We start from the raw sequence: 27,915 nt of genomic DNA, 5'->3' as shown, positions 1-27,915 counted from the left end.
GGAAGCTTCTACAACTTTGTCTTTTCTGCTAACAATTGGGCACGCCCCCGTGCTCACTGAGCACGGGGCGTGTTCAGCCTTCTGTTTTCTTTGTTTTGCTTGGGAAGATGTTGTCGGGGGGTCGGGTATGCCACGTTTGTTCCTTTTCTTGCATTTATGTTAGATTTAGCTGTCTTTTTGCTTCTTTTGTTCATTTGAGCTCATTTAATCCTGAAAATACAAAAAGAAGACAAAAACACACTTTTTCCAACATTAGTACTAAAAAAGGGTTAGTTTTATGCCACAATTGACGTAATTTATATGTTGCATTTTGTGCACATCAGGAAACCTTTGACTTAGTGAACCTCTGCTGCAGTAGGAGGCTTACCCATTTAGGGGTTGAAGGCTTTGGACCTGCGGGTAAAAGGTTATTCTCTTTTGTGCACGTTACTTTTACGGCAGAGTTGATGAGTTATCAGTTGATGTGACTGATTATTGTGCTTGTTCTCTTCTGCTCACAGTGTTTTGCGGGTTTTGAACCCTTTAACCATTTAACCTTTTGCTTGTTCACTTGGCTCTGTCACCTATAAATACCCGCTGTCACATCACTGTTCACTGACGTGACAGCCTTTCTGACCCAGAAGCTTCCAACTCGTTCTAAGGCACCTTTCTTTCGATTTCATGCGATTCTTGTAAGTTTTCTCCGTGAATCTTGTACTTCTATCATCAATACACAATTCCCCACCATTCCTTCCATCAAAATCATTGGTTTCCTTCATGAAATCACTCGATTTGGACTCTTGAAGGTGACATCATCACGGGTTGCTTATGTAATTGGTGAGTGACGTCATCTCATCGGGAATGGTGCAGATCCACCTGTATTCTACACATTTAACACGAATCTTTGCAAAACCTTAACATTTTCTCAAAGGAAATTCGTGTTTTTCAACTTTCTTCAAACTTTCTTAACTTTTTACTCAACTCGGTGGAACCTGGATCCAAAACAGGCCTAGGACTTGTTCCTTACTCTGGAGTCGGCTCGATAACGAATTCCCACCAGAGAGATGACCGATTTATGGGTCATACATGAAACGCCATCAAAAACAGTTACCCTGATCAAATGGGGTGATTCCCATCCGATCAGACAAGCTGAACCTTGGTGGGTTTTCGTTGTCTTGATACGTTATCATGTCATCTCCGTTAAACTTGAACTTAGAAATTTTACAAAAGTTTCAAAGGAACAAGATCACAACAGTCAAATGATCATCCTATCGGACGATCATCCGATCGAACGATCATCCGACCAAGTGATCTATTCCCTGTAGCCTTCAACAGTTAAACTATTTGAATCAGAACTTCGAGCTATCAAATTTTCACTCGAATAGTCATCCGATCGAACGATTATCCGACCGGATGACCATCCGATCGAATGACTTGATCTTATACTACAACGAAAACTTCAAAAGTTGAAGCGATTTGCAAACACACCACTGATCGAATAACCAGTCGGTCGAACGGTCATCCGATCGGATGACCATCCAAATCGAATGGGGTCTATCTGGTTCGAATGGTCATCCGACCGGATGACCATCCGTCCGGATGACCATCCGATCAGGAGACCAGTCAGACACTTTTACTTGATTTTTGCATGATTCGGCATTCTATTCAACACTCATACTGTTATACTATAATCAGGCTAACTCCAGCGCTCCCTTCGATCCAATTAGTCGGTGTTGATACTTAGCACCCACTGTGAGTATACTCGATCCCTTTTTGTTTTAAACACTTTTGGGATGCAACATGTATTCTATAAACATGACACTTGACACTTGAAACTGATTTGGAAACTTACTCTATCCGTAGTAAACGTGGAAACTGGATACTTGTGAAACTTGAGACTTATATGCTATGTGACGTTTAATCCTTGTATGTGACATGTCTTAACAATTATGGTACTATGCATATGCTATAGGTTGTAACGCCCCGCCTGCTATTCTCTTGGGTATTGTTAAGATCAAATCTCCCGTTAGACTTTGGGAAAGGCAATGAACGTTTATAGCTCCCGCTAGACTCTTGGGATTGCTATGTTAATTGTGTTGGAAATGCGTGTTACATAGGGACTGCTTTAGCTTAGCATGGTGAAACTTGTTATATGTTTTCATGGCGGATATGAGTTTTTGGAACGTTTTAAACTATTATGCAATTACGTACTCAAACTTGTATACTCGCCAACATTTTGTTGATAGTATTTTAATACATGTTGCAGGTTGATAAGTTTGGACGTTGAAGAAACAAGCTAGAACGATGCTTAGAAACTCACCTAGTTAATTAATCAATTGCGAACAATATTTGAATCGTGATGTAATTTGATACTATGTGTGGTGATGGAACATGTTGATTGTTTAGACAATTTTTCATGAAACTTGATTAAATTATATTGAAACTATTAGTGTTATGGAATCTCTTGAGCAATCTGAACGCTTAGTGCCGCGCCCCGATGTTTCCGGCATCGGTTGGGGTGTGACATACACATTCTTGGAGCCGCAATATACGACACCCTTCATCCCTAATCATTCCTAATCACCATTGATCATCTCCTTGATCCATCTTCATATCAAACCCTAATCTCAACTTCCAATCCATCACATTCACAACCTTTTCATCACAATCCACCAAACCATAATCTAATCCTTCGTCCATCACATTCAAAGATCAAGACTCAAGAATGATGTCAAAATTCGTGTGCTTCTTATCCAGTGCTCTCGTTCCATCATCCATGAGTTGCTAATCTCTCGGGTTTCACCCCAATGTAGGTTTTTGTAAGAATTTCTAGGGTTTCAACACTATGTTTATGATTTGTTTTGTGACAAGTTGTTATAGGATTTGAATCTTTTGATAATTGTCTTGCATTTGTATTGAATTCATGAATTGCCGAGTGGGTTATGAAATATGACTTTGTGAAACGAATATGTGCAATTATGCCTTATCATAGGGTTCGGCTATGATGACGGGGGTAGCCCGAGACCAAATAAAATGACCAAGTATGTAAACACCTAAAAGGTTAAAAGGTTCAACGCTTGAAAAAGCTGAGGAGATGGAGTAAAGTAACACGGGAACAGTGAACAAGTCACATCCCCAAACAGTCTCACCAACCACAGCCGTAAAAGCAATGCAGGTCCACAGAATACATGCTATTATCCGGGGGTCAAAAGGCTTCAACCCCCGAAAGGGTAAGCCCCTCACTGCAAGCTGGTTCACTAGTCAAATGAATACTCCTTTGGGACATGTCTTCTCCTATATAATGACACTTCATTCATTAACGAAGACATCTCAGATCAGATTTGTTCTCTCAAACTTTGGTCCTTCACATCGTACATTCACTTCACTCAAAGTGTCCCTCACTCACATTCACATTACGCTTATTCTTTCTGTTCCTCAATCCTTTTCGGAATAACACTTCAGAATTGGATCTTCAAACAAGAAACATAAACTAGTGAACCTCCTTCCACGTCTTGCAAACGTGGGGGGACCCCACGACCTGCGTTAGGCAAGGTTAAACCCTTTAACCCTTCTGCCTAACCACCCTTGCTACTATCCTCGGTCTATATTTTGTTGTCTCAACAAGTTGGCGCCCACCGTGGGGCTACGCCGCTATTTCTCCTCAAAAAGACCTAGTAGTGTAGCTCTTCTCTCTCAAAGTTGTCATGTCTGAAAGTGGATCCCCAGGTGAAGTGAACCAGGTACCAAACACTTCAACTCCGGGTAGTAGTCAAGCCCATGTGGCTATCCCAGCTTCTTTTTCAACTCCGGGGAGCACACCCGAGTTTCTCACCTTTAACACTCCAACTCCTTCTAGATCTGGAGTTCCTTCCCCTAACGTCGGTGTCACGGACACCCCCACACGTATTGAACTCACCCCCGAGGGAGTTGCTAATAATTTTCTTGAGTTGAGGACCCTCCTCAACCAGTATGTGAACAAAGAAAAAGACAAGGGGGTGAGGATTCGTCTAGACTACGATGAACCTGAACCAACACTGTCTCCCGGACCTCCCATTCCACCTTTTACAACCAGGAAGGAGGCTGGCCCCAGTAATCCCTCAAACCTCGTTCCATATTTATCCACCATGACAAATCCTACAGCATATCCCCTCTTTTCCTCCCAACCAGTTACAAGTGGTGCTCCTCTAGGCCATGAGCTGACTTTGGATCAGCTCCTACATTCCCTAGTATCAAGCTTTCCAGCCTCCACCTCCACTTCGTGGGAACAAGCCCTGTCAGTGCTTCCATTAGCACGGAGTGCGGTAATGAGCACCCCCCTTGGAGTTAGCTGCCCGATCACATCTGGAAACCTCCAAGGTTTCAACCCTATGTCCCAGATGATGACCCAGATGATGGCCAGTTTCCCATGGCAACACTTCATCAATCAAGTGCTAGCCACTCAAGGAAACAACAATGGTAATAATAATATGGGTACAAGGGTCGAAGAAGACTTGGCTAAACCCTACAAGCCGAGTAACCTTTCATGCTTCTCACAGCAAATAGCCGATTACGATTTTCAAACAAAGATCAAGATGCCGTCCCACATCAGAACGTACGATGGGTCTGAAGACCCAGAGGACCATCTTCAGATCTTTGTCGGTGCAGCAAGGATAGAAAAATGGTCAAACGCTGAATGTTGTTTAATGTTCATGCAAACCCTTATCGGATCTGCCAGAATCTGGTTCAACGATTTACCTGCTCGAAGCATTCGAAGCTTTGACGAACTTAGCAAGGGTTTTTTGGCCAACTTCTCCCAGCGTAGACGATATGTCAAAGATGCAACCGTCATTTTTCAAATAAAACAGCGAGACAACGAAAGTCTTCGTGAGTTTATTGAACGATACAAGAAGGAGGGACTAGCCTACGTAGGGGCAGACGAAAAAATGAGGGTAGCCGGTTTCATGAACGCTATCACCTCAAAATACCTCACAAGAGATTTCAACAAGTCCCTGCCTAAGACCTTGGAGGAGGCCCTCGAAAAAGCAGAAGCCCACATTCGGGGAGAGGAAGCAGTTGACATCAAGGAATAGAGGAAAAGAGGGTCTAGCTGGCGAAGTAATAGCCCGGTCAGAAAAAGAGGGAATTACAACTCCTATGACAGACGGCAAAAGGGCTCAGACCATCGAAGGTCTGAAGGCCGGAACCCTCCAACCAGGGAAAAAGGCATGAGTTTCACACCCCTCACAAAGACCCCTCAAGAAATCTTGGCAACAGAAGAAGTCAAACAGAACTTTAGACCTCCCAGGACTCTCCCCAAAAGTAGAAAAAATGAGAACTCCACACAGTTCTGCGAATTTCATGAAGAAAAGGGTCACCACACCAACGATTGCTTCCAACTAAAGAAAAGAATTGAAGAGGCTGTTAAGTCAGGTGAACTCGCCCATTTGGTAAATGGGGTTCGAGACAAGATGGCTGAAGGCAAAGGAAAGGAAGTCAATATGGTAAACTCTGATGAAAGGGTTCCTCATAAGAGGCAGCGGTTGGAAGCTTGGGAGCTCCAATGTGTTTGCTTTCCCCCAACAGAAAAAGGCCCCCTTTCAAGCCCTCTCGTCGTAGAAGCTACCATTGGAACGTTGGAAACACATAGGGCATACATAGACACTGGGGCAGCCACTGAAATCATGTTCGGGAAATTTTTCAACCACTTAAGCAATGAAGAACGTTCAAGACTTCAACCCTCTGGAATCTCCATAAAAGGTATTGCCGATATACCCCTCAAGCCTTTAGGACAACTGACACTAGATGTTTGCTTCACTGAAGGTCAGAAGAAAAGAATTCAGCCACTTACCTTCGTAGTCCTCAACATACCTTCAAACTATGATGTAATCATAGGGAGACCAGGGCAATGTGCCTTCTTTATGGCAGTGTCCGTTGGGCATGGCACGGCAAAATTCCCAACCGAAAGGGGGATAGCAACCCTTCAACCCTCCCAAGAGGCCTACATGATCGAAGGTGAAAATGCCAGAAGTGAAGAAGACAAGCAAAGGCTTATCATAAATCCTAAGTACCCTGAGCAAAGAATAAGGGTCAACCCAAACCTTTCACAAGAAACTCTCTCCTATTTGGAAAAGTTGTTGACACATTACAGCGATGTCTTCGCTTGGTGTCCGGAAGATATGACAGGAATCCCCCGAAGCATTGCTGAACATGAATTGAGGATACCTCCTGATGTCAAACCTGTTGTCCAAAAGAAAAGAAGCTTAGCACCAGAAAGAAGCCTGGCTGCTTGTCAGGAGGTTGAAAAGCTCGTATCAGCTGGTATTCTCCGAGAAGTCAAGTACCAATCATGGGTTGCAAACGGTTATGGTCAAAAAACCTGATAACTCCTGGAGAATGTGCATAGACTTCAAAGATCTTAACAAAGCTTGTCCTAAGGACTGCTACCCTCTACCAGAAATTGACCTTAAGGTTGACTCGCTCACCGGTTACCCTTTCAAATGCTTTCTTGATGCTTACAAAGGGTATCACCAAATACTCATGAAAGAGGAAGACGAAGAAAAGACGGTGTTCCACACTGACAAAGGAATCTTCTGTTACAAGAAGATGCCTTTTGGGCTAAAGAACGCCGGAGCAACCTACCAACGTCTGGTGGACAAAGCTTTTGCAAGCCAAATTGGCAAAAACATGGAAGCCTATGTCGATGACTTGGTAATCAAAAGCAAGACGGAGTATCAAATGCTTGACGACATCCAAGAAACTTTCAAGAATCTCAGAAAGGTTAACATGAAACTTAACCCTGAAAAGTGCTCGTTTGGATTCGAAGAAGGAAAATTCCTGGGTCACATTGTTGGAAAACAAAGCATCAAAGCCAACCCAAATAAAGTAAAAGCTGTCCTCGAAGCCAAGCCACCAAAAACCAAAAAAGAGGTTGAAAGCTTAAACGTGAAACTTGCTGCCCTGAAGCGTTTCACTTCAAAGCTGGCTGAAAGGTCCCTACCCTTCTACAAAACACTTAAAAATTGTTCTGATAAGAAGGATTTCAAATGGACCGATGAAGTCGAGGAAGCATTCAACCAGATGAAACAACACCTGGCCTCCTTGCCAGACATTGCAGCCCCAGAAACGGGAAAATTGATATCAGTCTATCTATCAGTTGCTGAAGAAGCAATAAGTGCAGTCCTCACAATCGAACGAAACACGGCTCAAGTACCCGTTTACTTCTTCAGCAAAACTTTAAAATTAGCTGAAACTAAATATCCTCCCCTCGAAAAACTTGCCCTAGCCCTAGTTCAAACAGCTAGAAGGCTTAGGAGGTATTTCCAAGCACATCCTATACAAGTGGTCACTAACCAACCTGTCAAAAATGTGCTCGAAAAACCTGAGAACTCAGGAAGGCTAGCAAAATGGGCAGTGGAACTAGGTGAGCACAACATCACCTATGTCCCACGAAAAGCCATTAAAGCCCAAGTTCTGGCCGACTTCCTTGTGGAAGTCCCAAACTAAACAATTGACGAAGTAAACACCACAACCACTGAACCCTCCAACCTTGAGGCCTGGAAGCTATTCACCGACGGGGCTTCAAGCGTTGAAGGGTCAGGGGCTGGGTTAGTTCTAATCAACCCTGAAGGGTTAGAATTCACATATGCTCTCCGTTTTGATTTTCAGACCACCAATAATGAGGCTGAATACGAGGCACTGATCGCCGGCTTAAGACTGGCCAAAGAAATGGAAGTCCAAAAGCTTGAAGTGTTCACAGATTCATTGCTAGTCTCAAGCCAAGTCAACGATAGCTATGTTGCTAAAGAACCCAATATGAGAAGATATAAAGAAAAACCAAGGAATTGATGAACACCTTCCAAGCATGTAGCATCAAACAAATTCCAAGGTCCCAAAACAAAAAGGCTGATGCCTTAAGTAAACTAGCATCCCTCACCTTTGCCCACCTCACCAAAAAGGTGTTGGTTGAAGTGTTGAAGGCTCCATCGATTGATGAATTGGAGGTCCAAGATGTAGTCACCGAGGAAGACCCAAACTGGATGACTCCCATTAAAAAATTCCTTCAAAATGGTGAACTACCCGATGATCAAGTAGAAGCTGAAAGGGTTAAAATCAAAGCAAGACAATATGTGTTGCAAGGAGAAACCCTCTACAAAAAGGGTTACCTTGCCCCCTTGCTAAGATGTGTTGGTCCCGAGCAAAGTAAGTATTTGATCAAAGAAATTCACGAAGGTGTATGTGGAGCCCATTTTGGAGCTAGGTCGGTGTTGCAAAACTCATGAACCTTGGATATTTCTGGCCCTCGATGCATCGTGACACCACCAAGCAATGGAAGAAATGTGATGCTTGTCAAATTCATGCCCCAATCCCAAAAAGTCCCAAACATGATCTTGTCCCAATAACCTCGGCATGGCCATTCCATAAGTGGGGAATGGACATTGTTGGGCCATTCCCTCCAAGCAAAGGAGGAGTAAAATTCTTGCTAGTAGCAATAGACTATTTCACCAAATGGCCCGAGGTTAAACCCCTTGCAAAGATCACAGGGAAACAGGTCATCGACTTCGTTTGGGAAAACATCATCTGCCGCTATGGGCTACCGGGAGTGATTGTCACCGACAATGGAAAGCAATTTGCCGAAAAGCCTTTCAGCCTTTGGTGTAAAGAGTACAAAATCAACCAGATCTTCAGCTCAGTGGCTTATCCGCAATCAAATGGCCAGGTTGAAAGGGCTAACCGAAGCATAGTGGAAGGCATCAAGACAAGATTAGGAAGATATGAAACCAATTGGCTCGAAGAATTGCCTAGTGTCCTATGGGCAATTAGAACAACCGAAAAAACAAGCCACAAGAAAACACCTTATAGCTTGGTATTTGGATCCGAGGCTATAATCCCTGCTGAAATAGGAGTTGTAACCCAACGAATCGTCAACATGGATCTCGAAACAAACCAACAAGAGACCATGTTGAATTTACAACTCCTAGAAGAAGCCCGAGATCAACCCGCAATCCAAGAAGCCAAATACAAGCAGAAAATGGAAGCCTATTAGAACAAGAAGGTTAAGAATGAACGATTCAAGCCAGGGGACCTAGTCCTCAGGAACAATGAAGCTAGCAAAAAGGAAAATCAAGGAAATCTGGGCCCAAAATGGGAAGGTCCATACACCATCCTCGAAGCGCACAAGGGTGGATCCTACAAGCTAGCAGATTCAGAAGGCAAAAGGCTTCCAAGACATTGGAACGGCAAAACCCTGAGAAGATTCCATGTTTAGACAGAAAAGTTTGGTTTGTATCAAAATGTACCTCGAACAACACTATGAAAACCTTTTGTAAAAAAGCAAGTACTGCTTGAATGAATGAAGTTGTTTTATCAAACTTGTCTTTCTATCCTAATATCAGGTTGAGAACCTAGCAAAAAACTCCATGGCAAGGGCCATGTAAGGGGATGAGCTCCCAGGCCACATCGCTCAATAGGTTCAAGGGTTGAATGAACCTATATAAGGGGTGAGTTCCTAAATCAATACAACACCATGAGACTCATTAAGTCAAAACAAAATTGTCTCATAGACAGGTCTGAACAGCCTATACCAATCGTTCCTTAAGCCTTAGAATATAACCAACAAACAGGCTTACGAAGTAAAACAAATCACAAAGAAATAATAAAGAGGATAGGTGCTATGTCTTTTTGTTAAAAATACCAAGGCTAAGTGTCTGCAGCACTGATCCCTTTAAGGTGTAAAAACATAAAGACAGCGCGAATTCAACAAAGACAATGTTAAAACGAAAAAATTATCCAAGGAAAAATACAAGTAAAAATCCATCGGCAAAGCATACAAACCAAATCAAAAGCTATCAAGGCTTCAAGCCACCCACCATGACAAGCTTGAAACATTGAAGGCTCTAACCCAACTACGATTAGCCAAAAGGCTCGAAGGGTTAAAACTTACCAAACAAACTAAGCAAAGCAGGCATAAACACAAAAACACGACACAAGTAATATAATTAACCATCATACCATAGCAAAGAAAGTCATGAAAGACTTTCAAATAAAAGTTAAAGCAAGTTCTAGTAACTTGCAAGTTAAACTACTGTTCAAATGGCCATACAGGCCCAACACACCACCAACAGGAACCTTAAGGGTTCCTGGAAACCTAATATTGTTCAAAATAACATTACAAACCATAAATTGTTTTGCTAAGAAAGCTACGAATAATCATCAGATGGCAGAAGACTTGGAGACACCAGAACCTTCAGCTTTGGCCTTCTTGGCTTTCTTGGACTTCTTAGCCTTTGCACCACCATCACCACCAACCGCTGGGGTCTCCAAACCAACATCCTTCGAAGCATCCCGCACACTCGAGAGGGTATCATCACTATCTCTGGAATAAGATCTTTTCTTCGAAAGTGAGCCCAAGACCTTAGTGCAAACCTTTTCATTTAGACCCTCTGGTTTCAAATCCTGTAAAACAGACAAAGGCTTACCAAAGCAAGAGGAAACCTAATGAACATAAGGATAGGTTAGCCTCTCCATCTGTTCAACTGAGCTTTTGAAAACATCAGAAGCGTCGGGACGAAATAAGGGGGACTTTCCAGAGAATGCCCAGCTTCATGCAACTTATAACCAGCAATGAGACCTTGGTGTTTTCCCAAATTAAGCAACTTTGTATAAACATCACCAAGAGCGGAGTTAAACTCGGCAGAATGAAGCAGGTAGGTGACAACCTGTTGAAAGCCCTGCTCAATCAACCACTGGTTATCACTAGTTGCACGAGAAACCGAAGCCTTCAGGCTCTCCTTCTCTTCATCAAAGGCTTTCTGGGCAACAGATAAAGCCTCCCTATCTGTCTTCAGCTTCAACCGATCAGCCTCAAAGCTCTTCTTAAAGTCGATCATCTCAATCTCATGCTGCCTGGACAAGCCTTCAACCTTCTTCGACCAAGCTTCCTCCTTCTCAGCAAAGCTGCTTATCTCCTTTTTCATCGATGCCATCGAAGACTTCATCTTATCTTTCTTCTTGGAAAACTCTTCATACTCTTGCATCCTCTGGCGAAAACGAGCAACGCCCTGAGGAAGCATGGCAGCAAGGTTGCAAGTACTAAGAATCATACGGGACACAATCACATCATCATCCATTTCGGAGATAGTCTTGTGAACCGAAGGGGGAGCAATATGACTCAAGGCTTCTTCACAAACAGCAGCATCTTTAAAGCTATCATCAACCTTTACCGACCAACATGGCACATAAACCGAATCTGGATCCAACCCTCCAACGTCCATACTCGAGGAACCTTGAACAGGTGTAGCAGCAACCTTCTTGGCTGAACCCTTTTTGCCATGAACAACTAACTTCTTCTCCCTTTCAGAACCCGCTTCAACACCTTGATCCCCAGACTCTTCAACATCATCACTCAACTCCACCGGTTCAGTAGAAGTGGATTGAGGAGCGGCTTCAAACGGCAAGTAGATCGTCAGGTTGAAGTCTTGGAGGCAAGAGGTTTAGAAAAACCTTTAACATTCGAAACACTAACATACCCAACACCTTCAAACCTTTGTTCAGCACCTTTAACAACAACATTTTCATCAGGGATAACAGGAACATCCCCAAAAACCACATCCGAAGTGTCATCGCTTTTGATGAAATCCAAGGCAGACATAACTGCAAGCAACAAGCAGACAGAACATGAGACAAAAATTAAGAAAAATACAACAAAGGACAAAACAAAAATGTATACCCGTGCCATCTCTTATCAGAACCGGATCCCGGTCAGCTTTTTCCCACAACTTACTAACCCCTAATAAAACTAGCAAATGCTCAGGAAAGGGACGAACCCTTGAAGGGCACTCACGAATAGATTTCAGAAAAGCATCATTCAAATCAGATGCAAGGGGTTCCGGTTCATTGAGAACAGCATCCGGGTGTCGCCACACCATTTTAAACGGAACAATAGCATCGGAAACCCAGAAAAAACGATTCTTCCAAGTTCCAAGTGTGGTAACCATAGATGTAATAAGGCCAGAATCAACCTTAGATGCTTCAAAAGTAAACCAATCGCCATTTTTGGCCAAACGGAAAAAACGACGAAAAAGCAATAAGGAAGGATCATATCCGAGGGCACGGCACAAAACCTCAAAATGTAAAACCCTAGCCATGCCCTTCGGATGAATCTGACCAAAAGAGACCCGGTAATATTCCAACAAATTCAAAACAAACAGAGAAAATGGATAACGAAGGTTTGAAAACTCAAAGTGACGACAATAAAGGGCGACGAAACCAGTTGGACATTTATCAATCGAAGCATCACACGCAGGGGTAGTAGGTGTAAACTCAATCCCAATACCGTATTCCTTACAAAATAACTCTACTTCCTCTTGGGTTAATCGGGAAAAGGACTTTGCTAGATCCTTAAGGGCACCCATTTTTGTAAAGAAACTATGAAAAAAATAAAGCAAAGGAAACCAGCACTAACCTTGAAAGAAAAGGGGAAGACTTGCAGAGAAACCTTGGATGGAATATTGAAAAGGCAAATAAGAAAATATAAACAAGTTAATATAGGGGCAATAATGTAAACAGTGCACCCTGCAAAACCGCCACCCTAGGAACTGCTGCACATCAAGCAAATCAATTGTCAGATATTCAAAATTCAAACATTAACTGCCGACAACCTTCCAATCCTTCAAGCCTTGAACCCTTGAAACCTTCAGGGAATAAAACAGATGCTTAAAAAAGTCAGAAGTCTTTGATCTACTCCCAAAAACCTCTGACTTGGGGGGCTGATGACGGGGGTAGCCCGAGACCAAATAAAATGACCAAGTATGTAAACACCTAAAAGGTTAAAAGGTTCAACGCTTGAAAAAACTGAGGAGATGGAGTAAAGTAACACGGGAACAGTGAACAAGTCACATCCCCAAACAGTCTCACCAACCACAGCCGTAAAAGCAATGCAGGTCCATAGAATACATGCTATTATCCGGGGGTCAAAAGGCTTCAACCCCCGAAAGGGTAAGCCCCTCACTGCAAGCTGGTTCACTAGTCAAATGAATACTCCTTTGGGACATGTCTTCTCCTATATAATGACACTTCATTCATTAACGAAGACATCTCAGATCAGATTTGTTCTCTCAAACTCTGGTCCTTCACATCGTACATTCACTTCACTCAAAGTGTCCCTCACTCACATTCACATTACGCTTATTCTTTCTGTTCCTCAATCCTTTTCGGAATAACACTTCAGAATTGGATCTTCAAACAAGAAACATAAATTAGTGAACCTCCTTCCACGTCTTGCAAACGTGGGGGGACCCCACGACCTGCGTTAGGCAAGGTTAAACCCTTTAACCCTTCTGCCTAACCACCCTTGCTACTATCCTCGGTCTATATTTTGTTGTCTCAACAGGCTACAAAGTCAATTTTTCCTACAAAGTGTACAAAGTCATAAAACACCACAATTTCAGCCATAAAACACACTCAAAACCCACAATTAACAGAGTGAAGATCACTAAAACACAATATCCAAACCCTAACAGTCCATAGAAACTTCAAACACGCCATCATAGAACTATGAATATAAAACACAACATGATAATCAACTTAAAACACACTAATGTTAGTCATTCGATAATCAAAGCCTTATAATTCAAAACACAACACAAAACCCACAAGTATGACATTTTAGTAATCTTCACTTTGTTATTTGTGGGTTTTGAGTGTGTTCTATAGCTGAACTTGTGGTGTTTTATGATTTTGTACACTTTGTAGGAAAAATGGACTTTGTAGCCAACTTTCGCCTTATATATAATATTTAGAACATGTATTATATTATTGATAAAGTGACCTTTGGAATATCAAAAGGAAATAGCTATATATTCTAATTTTAAGGGGCACGTATGGACTATGGTGACAAACTCACAATTTAAAATGGTCACATGAACATGATTAAAAAAATAATATTACCAAATAATCATATATAAGTCAAGAAATACCAGAAATTTGCATATTTTATTTTTAGTATGATAAATAATATCGTTTACGTAACTTTTAATTGTCTCATTAGACCATCTCCAATGAAAGAGAAAGCATTGCCCGGTTGATTGACGCTCTCTAACTCTCTCATCCACTTCACAGACAACAATCCATCCCTCCTCCCCACTCACAGAACCCTCCTAAACCTACCTTTACTATGATTTATCCTTCACGAGCATCCACCTGACGTCCAACAAACGATTCCACATTGTGCATAACAACGTCCCACTTAAATTTGATTTTTGTCCAAACTTACGTATTTAAAAATAAAATAACAAGTTTTTTTTTTTGTTATCAACTGTTATTATATAAAATTTTTAAAATATATATAAAAGATTAACTTGTAAGAACGGTATATTTTTTATTTTTTTGAACGGTGACTTTCGTTTTGAGTGACCCAATGTCACACTGCCTAAACGGCGGCCCTAGCCAAGATGTGCCCAAACTACGTTGTCTTTAACCGGGTCCACACTGAGTTGATCAGACTTGGTTACGACGTTCATTAAGTCATTTAAACAAATCTATACGACTATACTTAAAAAATGACTTACTTTTTCGGTTCTTTTATTTTATTACTTCTTATTCTATTTCTTATCTATAAAAAAACAATAGTAATAAAAATATCATTTTATAATTGAATTTTTCCACTTCTTTTATTTAATTACATTTCGTATTCTGTTTCTCAATAAAAAAGATCTTTTTTTTCAGCTCAAACTCAAATTACGACTCTATATAAAATAAATGTTATGAATTATGCCGCTACTCCTTTTCTAATAGCAAAACTAAGTGTTTAAAAAACTATGTATAGATTTCGGGCTGTTACATTTTTATAATATAATTTTCTGCAATGAAACTTTAGGTATGTTTGGCATGGAGCTTTTAGGAGCTTCTAGCTTTAAGCTTTTAAGAAAAAGCTCATACTTATTAAAAAGTCTTGTTTGGTTAAAGGAGCTTTAAGCTTTTAGGTTAGGAGCTTGAAGCTTTTGGTTGAACGTTACTACTAGTAGCGTTTAGAAGGAGCTACAAGCTTTTAGGGAATAAATGACTGTTTTAACCTCTAAAAATAAGGAACTTTTTAATGCACCAACTTTCTAAATTTTTAGTTATATCCATTTTGGTCATTTTATACATTTTATTAAAAGCCCCAGCTACTTTACCAAACACCAAATATATCTAAAAAGTTACAGCTACTAGCTACCAGCTTCCAGCTTACAGCTACCAGTCACCAGCTACTTTTGCCAAACATACCCTTTGGTGGAAAGGCTAGTGGAAAAGGATATAAACTAATCAATCATAGGTCATTGAAGCAAATAATAATAATCAACAAAAACGTACTGATTTCATAATTATTCTGTAATAATCTATTATTATTATATAATTGGTAAAAGAAAAAACAAACAAGATGATCTGAAGTCTGAAGATGTAGACATCATCTTCTCCCTTCATTTCCCCAATTCAAAATTCATTTCTCCCTCTGCACACCATTGTTAACTTGAATCAAATTCAGAAAGTGAAAATGGGATTTTGGGGGCTGTTGGAGGTTGCATCGATGCCGATATTGCAGGTGTTGATCGTAAGTGCAATCGGAGCTTTCATGGCCACTGATTATCTCAATCTTCTTTCCAACCATACCCGCAACTCCCTCAACAAGGTCGGTCATTCTTTAACTCCTTTACTCTTGTTTCTGTTTATTTAGTTTCAAAACTAACTGAATTAAGTTGGATTTATGATTTAGATTTAAAACTAGCATTTTTTTTTTTTTTTTTTGTTTACAACAGTGGGTTTTTGGTATATAATGATTTAATTTAATATTTAGAGTAAACCTCAATTTTCATACCTGTGTTTGCTGATTTTAACACTCTCTGTCTAATTGTTTACAACAGTTGGTTTTTGGTATATAATGATTTAATTTAATATTTAGAGTAAACCTCATGTGGTTTGCTGCTTTTAACACTCTCTGTTCGATAATTTAAAAATTGCATTTATCGTCCATTAGTTTGCCAATTTTAATGGTTTCAGTCCATTAGTTTGCTATGTGGACTGAAACTGTTAAAATCAGCAAACTAATGGATGATAAATGCAGTTTTTAAACTATTAGACTGGGAGTGTTAAAATCCGCAAACCACATTGACGAAAATTGAGGTTTACTATAATATTTATTACTTTTTCTATTCGAACATGGTTATTCAAAATTTGTGGTTATGGATTTTTATTGAAATATTCAAGTCCATAAATAAAAATATATTTTGTAAAATTGAAGTTACAAACCTTTACTTTCACAAACTTCAGTAATGGTATTTTTTAAGTAAATTACTGTTTTGGCCCCTATGGTTTAGTCAGTTTAACCATTTCAGCCTAAAATGAAATCTTTTAACATATCAGACCCTGAGGTTGCATTTTATAATAATTTTGGCCCCTGACATTAACTTTGTTAGTTTTTTGCAGTTAAGTATAAGGGTAATTAGGTCATTATATACCTTAAGGACTGTTTTTGATGATTAAAAAGTTCTTTTAATATTTAAGAGATTATTAATGCAATTACTCAAGTTTTTTTTTATTATTTCGTTATTTTAACGATTATTATTTAACAAAATACGTTTTAAATATACAAATAAATATATATTTTCATTAACCGTTTAGTTTTATAAAATTCGTTTTAAATAATAATTTGTTATTTTACATTTTGTTTAAACCCTATATCGTTTCTAAAATTGTTTCTTTTTAAACCATTTGCTTTTTTTAAATCATTCTTTTTAAAGTCGTCTGTCTTTTAAAGTTTTTTTAAACACTTTATTTTATACCATTCTTTTTAAAATGCAACCTCGGGGTCTGATATGTTAAAAGATTCCTTTTTGGGCTGAAATGGTTAAACTGGCTAAACCACAGGGGCCAAAACAGTAATTTACTCTTTTTTATTATATTATGACCTGCAAAAAAAAGCATTACATTATTTAAGAACTAAATAATGGTGATAGCCATTTAAGCTCAATTAACATGGTACATAAAAAATAATTGAATTTTAGGATAAAAAAATTACTTTTTAATCCTGGAATGATGGTTGTAAAAATCTTTAATGTTTGCAGATTGTGTTTGTGGTATTTACACCTTCCCTTATTTTTGCAAGCCTTGTTGAAACTGTCACCTTTGAAGACATTATCTCATGGTAAAATTTCTAAAAATAGATATAATTATTTGTTTTTTTGGATTAATCTTAATATTGGAAATTATTTTGAAACCAACCTTTTCTTTTAGTTGCTCATAATATTTACAAAAATTGAGGAAAAAATATTGGTTTTATTCCACGTAGGGTCGTTCAATACATAATATTTTTTATTTGTGTAGGTGGTTTATGCCAATAAATATTGGAGTAACATTTTTATGTGGAGGAATACTGGGATGGGTAGCAGTAAAACTGATCAAACCAAAGCCTCATTTAGAAGGCCTCATAATAGCCATGTGTTCAACAGGTAAATTCAGTAATATTTGTTTAGACATTTACCTTTTGGTTTCAATACGCCCCGCTTGCAGTATACGTGTATAATGTATATATGTGTGGGCGCTCGGGGGGCAAAAGTGAAAGTGCACTAATTTTAACGTTATTTTACTAATTTCGTGAAAATAACGTTAAAAGAGGGGGGTGGTTGGTTAATCATGCATCATGTGGTGGCGTTGATAGCTGAAAGACAAGGGAGTACATGCACTAATCGGCCTTTGTCTTAAGTGCTGAGTGTTATGTGCCTTATGTCCAAGGCTTGATGCAAAACTACTATCGAGCCGGGGGTCTCATTGGAAGCAGCCTCTCTATTCCTACGGGGTAGAGGTAAGGCTGTCTACATCTTACCCTCCTCAGACCCTATCTTAGCTGTGCTATTGGTGGGATTTACTGACTATGATGATGATGATGATGACCTTTTGGTTTCAATCTACATGTGAAAATCATGTAAGGTTAGCGGGTTGTAATACAGTTTGTAATAAACTGGTTGGAAATGGGTTGGCGGGTTGACCTTATAAAATATATATTTTGTTCTGTTTTTTAAACGGGTCAAACTGTATAAAGAGTAACAAATGCACAACCGTGGGTGGGGCAATTAATTTGAGACAAAAACGTCATATATTCGTTTCTATTTTTTTCATTTGTAATATTGTTGGAAAATTTAGGAAATTTTGCAAACCTTCTGTTGATAATGGTTCCTGCAATATGCACTGACGATGGCAGCCCGTTTGGGGATCACAATGTCTGTAAGGCTAAGGGACTCTCATATGCATCCTTCTCCATGGCGGTAAGTAAGCTTGGTCGGGGTAATGGAACGGGTTTGGGTCAAAATAGGTTATGAGCAAAATGGGTTCGGGTCAAAACGGTTTCTGACCATAATGGAAAAATATCTAAAGAGGTTCTCCCACTATATTATTCTTATGGCGGTTAGTGGTCCTTTGGCTATGACAAACAATGGTCGTGGGTAGTGCTGACTCATTTGGACGCGTTTTAAATTAGCAAGTTTTATACCCATTTGACCTGTTTTATAATATGAGCATACCCATTTGACCCGTTGTATAATATGAGCATACCCATATTGACCCGTTGTATAATTGGAATGGACCAAAATGAACCCATATGCAAATACTTTTAACCCATATCAACCCACTATTTAAAGAATGGGTAATGATTACCACCCTAGCGGTTAGCGCATTCTTGGTTCTTAAATACAAGTATAGATATAACTCTCTAGAAGCGTTTACTATCAGTAAAATGTCTAAACTACCCTTTAAAGATATTAGAGTGAATTTCAAGGATTGTCCTTTATCTTTATACCCATTTTCAGGCGCTGTCCTTTATGTTTAAAATTGACGAGTTTTGTCCTTTATGTTTTCATATCATACACGTTTTGTCCTTTAGGCCTAACCCAGTTAGTTTTTTCAGTTAAATTTGGTCGTATGCTTTGCACATGAGGGCATTTTGGTCAATTCAAAGGTAAGTTCAACAACAGATTTACAGCTCAAAGCTTCTGCAACCTTTGAATTGACAAAAATGCCCTCATGTGTAAAGCACATGACCAAATTTGACTGAAAAAACTAACTGGGTTAGGCCTAAAGGACAAAACGTGTATGATATGAAAACATAAAGGACAAAACTCGTCAATTTTAAACATAAAGGACAGCGCCTGAAAATGGGTATAAAGATAAAGGACAATCCTTGAAATTCACTCAAGATATTATTATGTATTGATCAAGAAAAACGCATTGATCATTATGAAACGGTTTTGTGCAGTTGGGTAGTTTTTACACATGGACATGTACTTACCAGATGATCCAAGGCTCAGCTTTGAAGTACAATGAAATGAAAGAAATTGGGAAATTGTCGAACGAAGCAAATACGGACTTGGATGCAAATCAAAACACACGTCTGTTAAATAAGGAATATCATGATCATGTTGATAGAATCATGCCTTCATCAAACTTCAGTAACGATGATACAGAAAACCAATGTGTAAGCATCCAGCCGCTTGAATTTAATCATGTATGTTCCTGAATCTAACTCGTATTTGTCTTCATGATTTGCAGATTGTGCGTCAGGGATCCGCAGAGAAGGAAGAGAGAAAAGGCGGGTCGTTTTTGGATCATTCGGTAGAAATGTTGAAGAAAATTCTAGAGCAACTACTAGCTCCCCCGACCCTTGGCTCTGTAAGTATAACATTCTATCCATTTACAAGGTTTTAAACACAATAATTCAATAACCGTTCATTAGTTTGCAGGGCTCGTGTTCGGGGCAATCCCATGGGTAAAAAACCTTTTGGTCGGTGAAAGAGCTCCTTTACGAGTGGTCCAAGACTCCATGGCATTACTCGGGTGACCATAATTACAATTTCTCTAGCATTAAAACCTTTACAAAAATAAGATTTTTTTTTTATTATTTTTTATTAATATGTTTATTTCTTTTGCGGTAGGGATGGAACCATACCTTGTCTAACTCTTATACTAGGAGGCAACCTCACACAAGGTACGTTGGTCAACAGACAAGGACTGACTTCTGTCAGTCCTGTCAGTCCTTGTCTATTGACCAAGACCAAAGGGCTTTAAATTAAAATGTATAAAAACGAGTTCGATTTTTAAGTTTCTAGGTGTTATTTTTTGATAGGTTTACGAAAGGCAAGTGTGGGGCCCACAATCATCATCACGGTTATCATCGTGCGTTACCTGATTCTTCCCGTCATTGGCATTGGTGTGATCAATTTGGCGGCAATGATGGGGTTGCTTCCACCGGATCCGCTCTTTAGATTTGTGTTGTTGATCATGTTTGCTCTGCCCCCTGGTGTGAATATCAGTAAGCATCTCTGACTTTTGACTTTGGAAAGTCAAACAAGGACTTTTGACTTGTGAAAGTCAAACAGAGTTAGTTTTAAAAAGAGGTAATTTGAATGGAAAATGCAGGTACAATGGCACAGTTGTTTAGTGTTGGGCAAGAGGAGTGTGCAATGCTTATGATGTGGACTTACTTAACTGCTGCTTTTGCACTTACAGCTTGGTCAACTGTTTATATGTGGATTTTGTCATGAAAAATCAGTTATTACAAAAGAGTTCATGTCCAAAAGGCCAAAACTGGATCAGATCATCTTTGCTACTTTTGTTTTAGAGTTAAATGCCATTTTAGTCCCTGTGGTTTGGGCCATTTTGCCAGTTTAGTCCAAATGTTTCATTTTTCGCCTGTAAGTTCAAAAAAGTTTCACCGTTGACATTTTAGTCCACTGGGTTAACTTCATCCATTTTTTCTGTTAACGAGAAGGGCAATTCGGTTATTTTATATGTAATTCTGTTAACTAAAACGGCAATTCGGCCATATAAAATGACCGAATTGCCCTTCTCTTTAACAGAAAAAATGGATGAAGTTAACCCAGTGGACTAAAATGTATGTAAACGGTGAAACTTTTTTGGACCCACAGACAAAAAAAGAAACATTTGGACTAAACTGGCAAAATGGTCCAAACTAAAGAGACTAAAATGACATTTAACTCTTTGTTCAGTTACTTATAAACACCCTCAACCAATTAGGATTAACTCAAACACTAATAAAATCGCGATTTGGGCGAGTTTATGGATGATTTGTTTTGTGGTAACTTTTATAGAATTTGTTGAGTATTTTGTAATGTTTTTTTTTTTTTTGAACAGCAAATTTCTTTTAATCCGTGTCGTTTCTGGGACTTGAACCCAAGACATTTCTCTCTCAAACCCAAGTGTTTAAAGACTTTGTCTTTGTCAATGGACCACCGTCTTATCGATGTTGTAATGTTGTACCATGGGCTTAGGGAGTTCTTCAAAAAAAAAAAAAAACTTTGAGTTTTCACTTTTAACCCAAACATTTTCATATTTTCTATGTTAACCCCTTTTAATTTTTTTACTTTTAATCCAAACTTTTCCATCTTTTATAATTTAACACAACACTTTATTATTTACAACTTTGGTCACCCATACTTTTTAATCTTTCGCAAGTTTTACGTTTCGTTTTAAATTTTGCAAGTTAACACGTCGTAGCGTGCGTGTGAGGTTCAACGTTTTTTGCTCTATTTTTTCATATTTGACAGACCCGTCGCAACGTGTCCATTTTTTCCTTTTTGACAAGTTCGCCGCAACAGGCAGGTCCTATCGACTAAGTTATTATTTTCTACGTTTTCCGTTTCTGGTTAATTTCTTCGCATTAAACGTTGAAAAAATAAGCATAAAACACAAGTTATTAAAAATATAATCAAATTATATGATAAATAAAATATGATTAAAAAACTGAAACAGTTATTTAAAAATTTAAAATCACTTAAATTAAATTAAATTGGACAAAAGCACTATTCATATTATTCATGTCCCCTTTCTATAATTTCCATTTCCAAATAAAAGAAAATGCTTTTTTATATTATTACTGAAGGTAATGCTACTGATGGCAAGTCAACATTGCCAGCTCCTTGTTTTAGTCAAACAAAATGAGCCAATTTTATAGTTTTAGTCCTATAAAAGAATTTATCATACAATTCCAAGTAGAATAACACCTCTATAAATAGTCGAGTGGGGTATAAATTATAATCCAATGTTGTTTAAATCTAGACGGGTTTATCTAATTAAATTTCAGTTTCTTTGAGTTAATCCAATCAAATAATTTGAATTTTGAGATTTTACATGGGTTCGAATTCAAGATTGATTAAAATATAAAGCAGCTTCCTCTTCAATTTTCCATCTTCAAAACTTGTTCAAAGGGTAATTTTTTTATGACAACAAAAAGAATCTAGAGTGAATTTCAAATTTTGTCCTTTATCTTTTAGGCCATTTTACAAGTTTTGTCCTTTATGTTTAAATTTGACAAGTTTTGTCCTTTATGTTTAAAAATCAAGCACGTTTTACCCCTTATGTTTAAAAATCAAACACGTTTTGTCCTTTGTGTTTAAAAAATCAAGCACGTTTTGTCCTTAAAAATCAAGCATAAAGGACAAAACGTGCTTGATTTTTAAACATAAAGGACAAAACTCGTCAAATTTAAACATAAAGGACAAAACTTGCAAAGTAGCCTAAAGATAAAGGACAAAACTTGAAATTCACTCCGGAATCTATATAAAGTAAAAATAATATCGAACACATGCCATCTTTGTAGGTAACCTAAAATAGGTTTTCTCGCGTCATTTTCCTATTAAATATTGGATGTATGATTGATTTATTGTGAAGCCTTTTATGCATCTCCTTCGTATTAAAAATAATAATTTTCTTTAATTTGTCAAATTATATGATTGTACCATAAGTCATACTAGGTGTACACCCGTGTTAATGTTAATGTGGTTGTTTTCTGTAGCCATGGCAGAATCTGTTGAAAAGACAATCTCGTGAATATGACAATCTCGTGAATATGGCGGTTGAACAACAACGTTGTTCGGTGACTCAGAATCTGTTGAAAAAGAGAGTGTACCCTTTCTCTTATTTCTCGTGACAACTCTAGTCTTTCAACCATGCCGTTGATTCTTGCAGCAGCTAAGTTCACAATCTATCCACATAAAGATAAAAAAAGCATTAATGATCAACTGATTAGTAACAGCTTCTTGTACAAGTCGGGTACCTCGCTAAAAAACAAATTAACAAACGTACAAACAACAAATTTGGATGAATGAGCTTCGAAAGCTCTTCAAACATACAAACAGCCTCATCATGACTCATCCCTCTAGCACTCTCCAACGCCTTCACTGCCACGTGGATATCACCTGGCAGTACAGCTCGGTAAACGGGCCCACACCTCCCTTCTGCCAGCAAGGACTCTTTCCCAAACTGGGACGTGGCACCCATCAAATCCTTAAAAGTAAAACTCATCAACGACTTTTCAAATCTAGATAAACAAACAGCAATAAAACATGGAACGGAAGAAGCTTACCAATGAATGATGTTCTGAACTGGAAGAACACAATTAAAGGTGGTGGATTTGATAAGAAAGTTGCGTAGAAAACGCAAGTGTTGAAGACGCAGCCTGCACTGCACTGCTTTGCTCTGCTGAAAACCAGAAGGAGTGATCAGCTTTGTTGCACATCGATTCTACTTAAACGAATCTGGAACTCATTCTCAGTCATTAAGGAATAAGGTTAAACTGCATCTAGGTTGCTTTTTTTCTTAGTCAAAGTGACTGGCCTGACCTGTATATAATAGATTATCTATCATTTAAAAACAAAATATATAAATAAAACCATCCCTTCCTTAACCGAAACTTGGAATTAATAGTCAAAGGGCAAATTGGGAATTAAGGTTCTTTGAGAAGCTTCTTCATGAATGTAACAACACCACTATTCACGGTTGTTGATCCGTTGACGCATTTGGTGGTTTCCACTCACATCTAGGGATGAGCGTGGTACCGGTACCAAAAATCTTCAAAACTGGGTACCGGTAGCGAAAAAGTATTTGAAGGTAAAAATTGGTATTTTACCAATACCATACCGAACCGGTACGGTACCGAAAATGCCAAAAAGTGGGTGCCGGTATAGAAAAAATTTGGCACTGGTAACCAGTGTCCCTGCTCAGATCTGCCAACACCGGTAGCAACCGACAACCTTCCGGACCATTGCTATTCTTAACTGTATTAAAACTAAATCCCGAAGCTTTAACTTAAGAAGAGAAAACTGACCTGAACGGATCCTTTTTAACAATTCTTGATCAAGTACCAGGTTTCTCACACACTCACATCTGCATATATAAATATACTTTAGCATGTACTTTGGCATGTATGAGTACACAAACCCATGTCAATAGATATATACTTTAGCATTATGAATATACGAACCTATGGATGAGCTCGGTACCAACCGGTACCAAAAATACTTGGTACGGTACGGTACGGTTTGGTACCGATACGGATCGGTATTTGAATGCAAAAACCGGTACCGAAAACCCAAAATGTCGCTACCGAAAATATTTCGGTCCAGGAAATTCGGTACTGGTTCGGAACCGTATCGAGTACCATTTGCTCATCCCTATACAAACCCATGTAAAAAACATAAGCTTTAGCATTCATGAATATTTTGTAACTAAAAAGATACAATCTTGATTCGATATTAAAACAAACCTATGTCAATAGATGAATATTCATACAAATCCATAAGAAAAACATAGTATGCATGGATACTTTATAACCAAAAAGATACATAGTTGGTACGTATAAAAACAAACCGAAGTAAAAAAACAGAAACTTTTATAGTGTATGCATAATCTGCAACCAAAATGAACATTTTTACCTATCTAAAGATAAACCTAGGTCAAAAGGGATAAACTTTAGCGTGTATGCATAATCTGCAATAAGTAAAGATCGTCTTATTATCTCTCTAAAAACAAACCCAGGTCGAAAAGCATAAACTTTAGTACCTGAATGGTGGCACCAATGCGTCGCTAATAAACATGTTTGTTTTTGCATGCTTTATCTTTTTAGCTGGTTTATTCATTTTCGCTGCCCGAGTTGAGGTGATGTGCCAGGGAATGGCTCGGGTCTCCCACGGGCATACCGCAATCCATCTCTCCATCCAGCTCAAACCCCAACTTGCTTTGCTTATGTCACAATATGCTATGTAATTATATGTTTACAAAAAGTAAACAACAATTCTTTGTGAGACTCCTCACCTAAAGTATCTAGCTCTGCAATTGCTTCATCAAAAGCCTAAAAAGAAGAAAACAAACACGCATTCATGTCAGTTTAGATGGAAAGAAACCGAAATGAACCATAGGTCCAAATTTCTTCGGATATTTTGATGTTCATACCTGTTTTGCAAGGCTGCAAGCGCGGTCTGGAGAGTTCAAAATTTCATAGTAAAAGACACAGAAATTGAGAGCCAGACCGAGGCGAATTGGGTGTTCAATGTTTCGATAACCTGCAAATATTGAAACAGATTGACAACTATTTATCAGGGATCATTGCAGAAGAATATTGTTCCATGTGACTTGGACAGAATAATAATTCCACAATTTAAGTTTCTAGTACCTCTACTTCATGAGACTAGGACTGAATTTTCAACTGATTTTGAAGCTTCTTTTGCTTTAATCTGCTTTCTTTAACCATCCAGAGACGACCGTTAAACAAAATCTTGATGCAAGATTGAACAAAAGAGTGCACGAATCTCGGAAACTGCAAAATGAATGATGATATAAATTAAAAGTGATTTTTGTAATTAGATAATACCGATAAGTGATTTTTGTAATCTTGATGCAAGATTGAACAAAAGAGTGCTGCTGGTGAAACCCTAGCCGCCGCCTTGTCCTCGCTTCCTTGAACCACACTATCACATTATCACAACCGGGGAAACCCAACCAATCCTTGTAGCAGTCATCTTTTATTCAGGCCACAACCACCGTCAACATCTTCTTCTTCACCGGATTCTTTGCCTTCGTAATCGCCTCTTCTTCCTGTTGTAGCCTCCTAATCGCATCATGTGTGCTCTTAAAATCATATATGGTTTCATGATCGAGTGTTTGGGATTCCTGGATTTGAAAGAGAGAGAAATTGAATTTTAGAGAGAGAGAAAGCGAGTTTTAGAGAGAGAGTTGAGAGTTTATAAAAGATCTCAGAAATTAAAAAGACACACTATATGGATATGGTTTGAATTTTAAACTTGGAGCCAATATTTTGAATTTTGAATTTTGCCTCTTGAAAAAACAATACTTTTTTATTTTCATAACAAATAAAAAACAGATTAATATTATAAATAAATCGGATTTATGACATCACCATGGCCAATGTGGTATACCTCAATGGTTGACACGTAAGCAAAGTGAGGTCATCATATAAGCTCTTTTAATAGAGAGTATAGATTCTTGTAATATTTTATATAATGTCTTTAAGAAATATATGAAATGTTATTTAAAAAAATATTTTTAAGAAACAATTTAACATGTGTAATACATATGTTTCTAACTTATATATCTAATGTACCAAACTCCTAATTGTAATAAAAAAAAGAGTAAATTACTTTTTGAGTCCTTGTGTTATATTGGTTTTAACCACTTGAGTCCAAAATCAAAAAGTTTAACGTTTTGAGTCCCTAGCCATTTATTTTATAACGTTTTGAGTCCAGTTTTGTTCATTTTATAACGGTTTGAGTCTAACTTTGTTAAAAAAATTGGACTAAAAAGGTTAAAATTTGGACTCAAAAAGACTGAAATGGTTATAAAAAAAGTGTCTAGGGACTCATGACGTTAAACATTTTGATTTTAGACTCAAATGGTTAAAATCATGAAAACACAAGGACTCAAGAAGTAATTTACTCTAAAAAAATCAAAATAAAGTAAACAACATCAATGTTTGCAGGGATGAGATCGATTCCCTATCGTTACAAAAAGTTCTCAATATGGTATGATAGGTATTCAAAGGTAAAAAGTTGGTAAAAACTGTATCCTACCCAACAAAAAGTACCGATTCCAAAAAATGCTAATTATCGGTATCAAAATTCGATCGGTACAATACCAGTATTTTTCGATACTAGTATTGAATTGATTCATCTCTGAATGTTTGTAACTTTAAATATGAAAAAAGAAAATATGGTATCACAAAGCCCCATAAAGCCCCCCTCTGACACTTTTCATCACTTGTCGTATAACGCCTTTCACATGGTCTAACTAAGGTGGTGTTTGTTTTTTGAAGAAAACCTCTTCTGACCTCTTATGTTTGCGCCACGCAGACCACGCGCAGACCTTTGGGTCTGAAGACCGTTTGTTTTTTCGAAAACCTTTCACTAAAAAAGCTCTACGACACCTCTGTTTGGTGCAGACGTGGTTCAATGTCTTCTAGGGTCTGCAGACTTCTTCTCCTCCCACCTCTTCACCCATTCTCCTCCACCCCATCTCCTCCACCACCTTGTCACCCTCCCACCGTCCGTCCGCCACCCACCTCCCTCCTCACCAGCCCCAGCCACCTCGTCGACCCTACCACCGGAGCCACCCACCTCCCTCCTCACCAGCCCCAGCCACCTCTGTCACACCCCAACCGATGGCGGAAACATCGGGGCGTGGCACTAAGCGAAACAGATTATCCAGAATTTTCCATAACAATTATAATTATCAATTACTTAAAACAACATGTCCCATACCATGTCATAAAAGATAGTACAATTATTACAGACAAAATCTAGGCACCTCTGTCACACCCCAACCGATGGCGGAAACATCGGGGCGTGGCACTGAGCGAAACAGATTGTCCAGAAGTTTCCATAACAATTATAATTATCAATTACTTAAAACAATATATCCCATACCATGTCATAAAAGATAGTACAATTATTACAGACAAAATCTAGGCAAATAGTCCTGTTCCGACAACTCAGATTTCATTTGTACAGACAACTATTTGTTGGCCTCTAGGACCTTATTCTAGCCTCGCTTTCCTAGCAGATAAGCATCCTAAACACCTGTCACATACGTTAAAATAAAGTCAATACACATAGTGTAAAGGCGAGT

The 27,915-nt window shown here is 38.5% G+C and overlaps 1 protein-coding gene and 1 long non-coding RNA gene across 8 annotated transcripts; one reads left to right on the top strand and one right to left on the bottom strand.

Moving 5' to 3' along the window:
- The first annotated feature begins 15,355 nt into the window (after positions 1-15,355).
- On the top strand, positions 15,356-20,619 carry LOC110915553 (protein PIN-LIKES 7). 2 transcript variants are annotated; one of them, XM_022160270.2, is made up of 10 exons: positions 15,356-15,622; positions 17,055-17,134; positions 17,314-17,438; positions 18,130-18,251; positions 19,238-19,456; positions 19,531-19,650; positions 19,715-19,815; positions 19,914-19,966; positions 20,105-20,290; positions 20,398-20,619. In XM_022160270.2, exons 1-10 carry the CDS (start codon positions 15,488-15,490, stop codon positions 20,520-20,522), a joined length of 1,266 nt encoding a protein of 421 aa, XP_022015962.1. In that variant the 5' UTR covers positions 15,356-15,487; the 3' UTR covers positions 20,523-20,619. The 2 variants fall into 2 exon arrangements, with proteins under 2 accessions (XP_022015962.1, XP_022015963.1); XM_022160271.2 differs by having other exon boundaries at positions 15,357-15,622; positions 19,543-19,650.
- A 2,129-nt stretch (positions 20,620-22,748) lies between these two features.
- Positions 22,749-26,020, bottom strand: LOC110915552. 6 transcript variants are annotated; one of them, XR_004883477.1, is made up of 8 exons: positions 25,448-26,020; positions 25,228-25,337; positions 24,838-25,126; positions 24,711-24,765; positions 24,104-24,162; positions 23,363-23,618; positions 23,083-23,283; positions 22,749-22,981 (listed from the first exon to the last, which is right to left on the bottom strand). It is a non-coding gene; the product is annotated as an uncharacterized LOC110915552 (long non-coding RNA). The 6 variants fall into 6 exon arrangements; XR_002579039.2 differs by having other exon boundaries at positions 22,752-22,981; positions 23,363-23,478; XR_002579034.2 differs by lacking the exon at positions 24,711-24,765 and having other exon boundaries at positions 23,054-23,283.
- Positions 26,021-27,915: the final 1,895 nt, after the last annotated feature.

The sequence above is a fragment of the Helianthus annuus genome, chromosome 16 (assembly GCF_002127325.2).
Source record: "Helianthus annuus cultivar XRQ/B chromosome 16, HanXRQr2.0-SUNRISE, whole genome shotgun sequence".
Classification (NCBI taxonomy): Eukaryota; Viridiplantae; Streptophyta; class Magnoliopsida; order Asterales; family Asteraceae; genus Helianthus; species Helianthus annuus.
The sequence above is the reverse complement of the archived record's forward strand: the minus strand, read 5'-3'. Positions and strand labels throughout refer to the sequence as shown.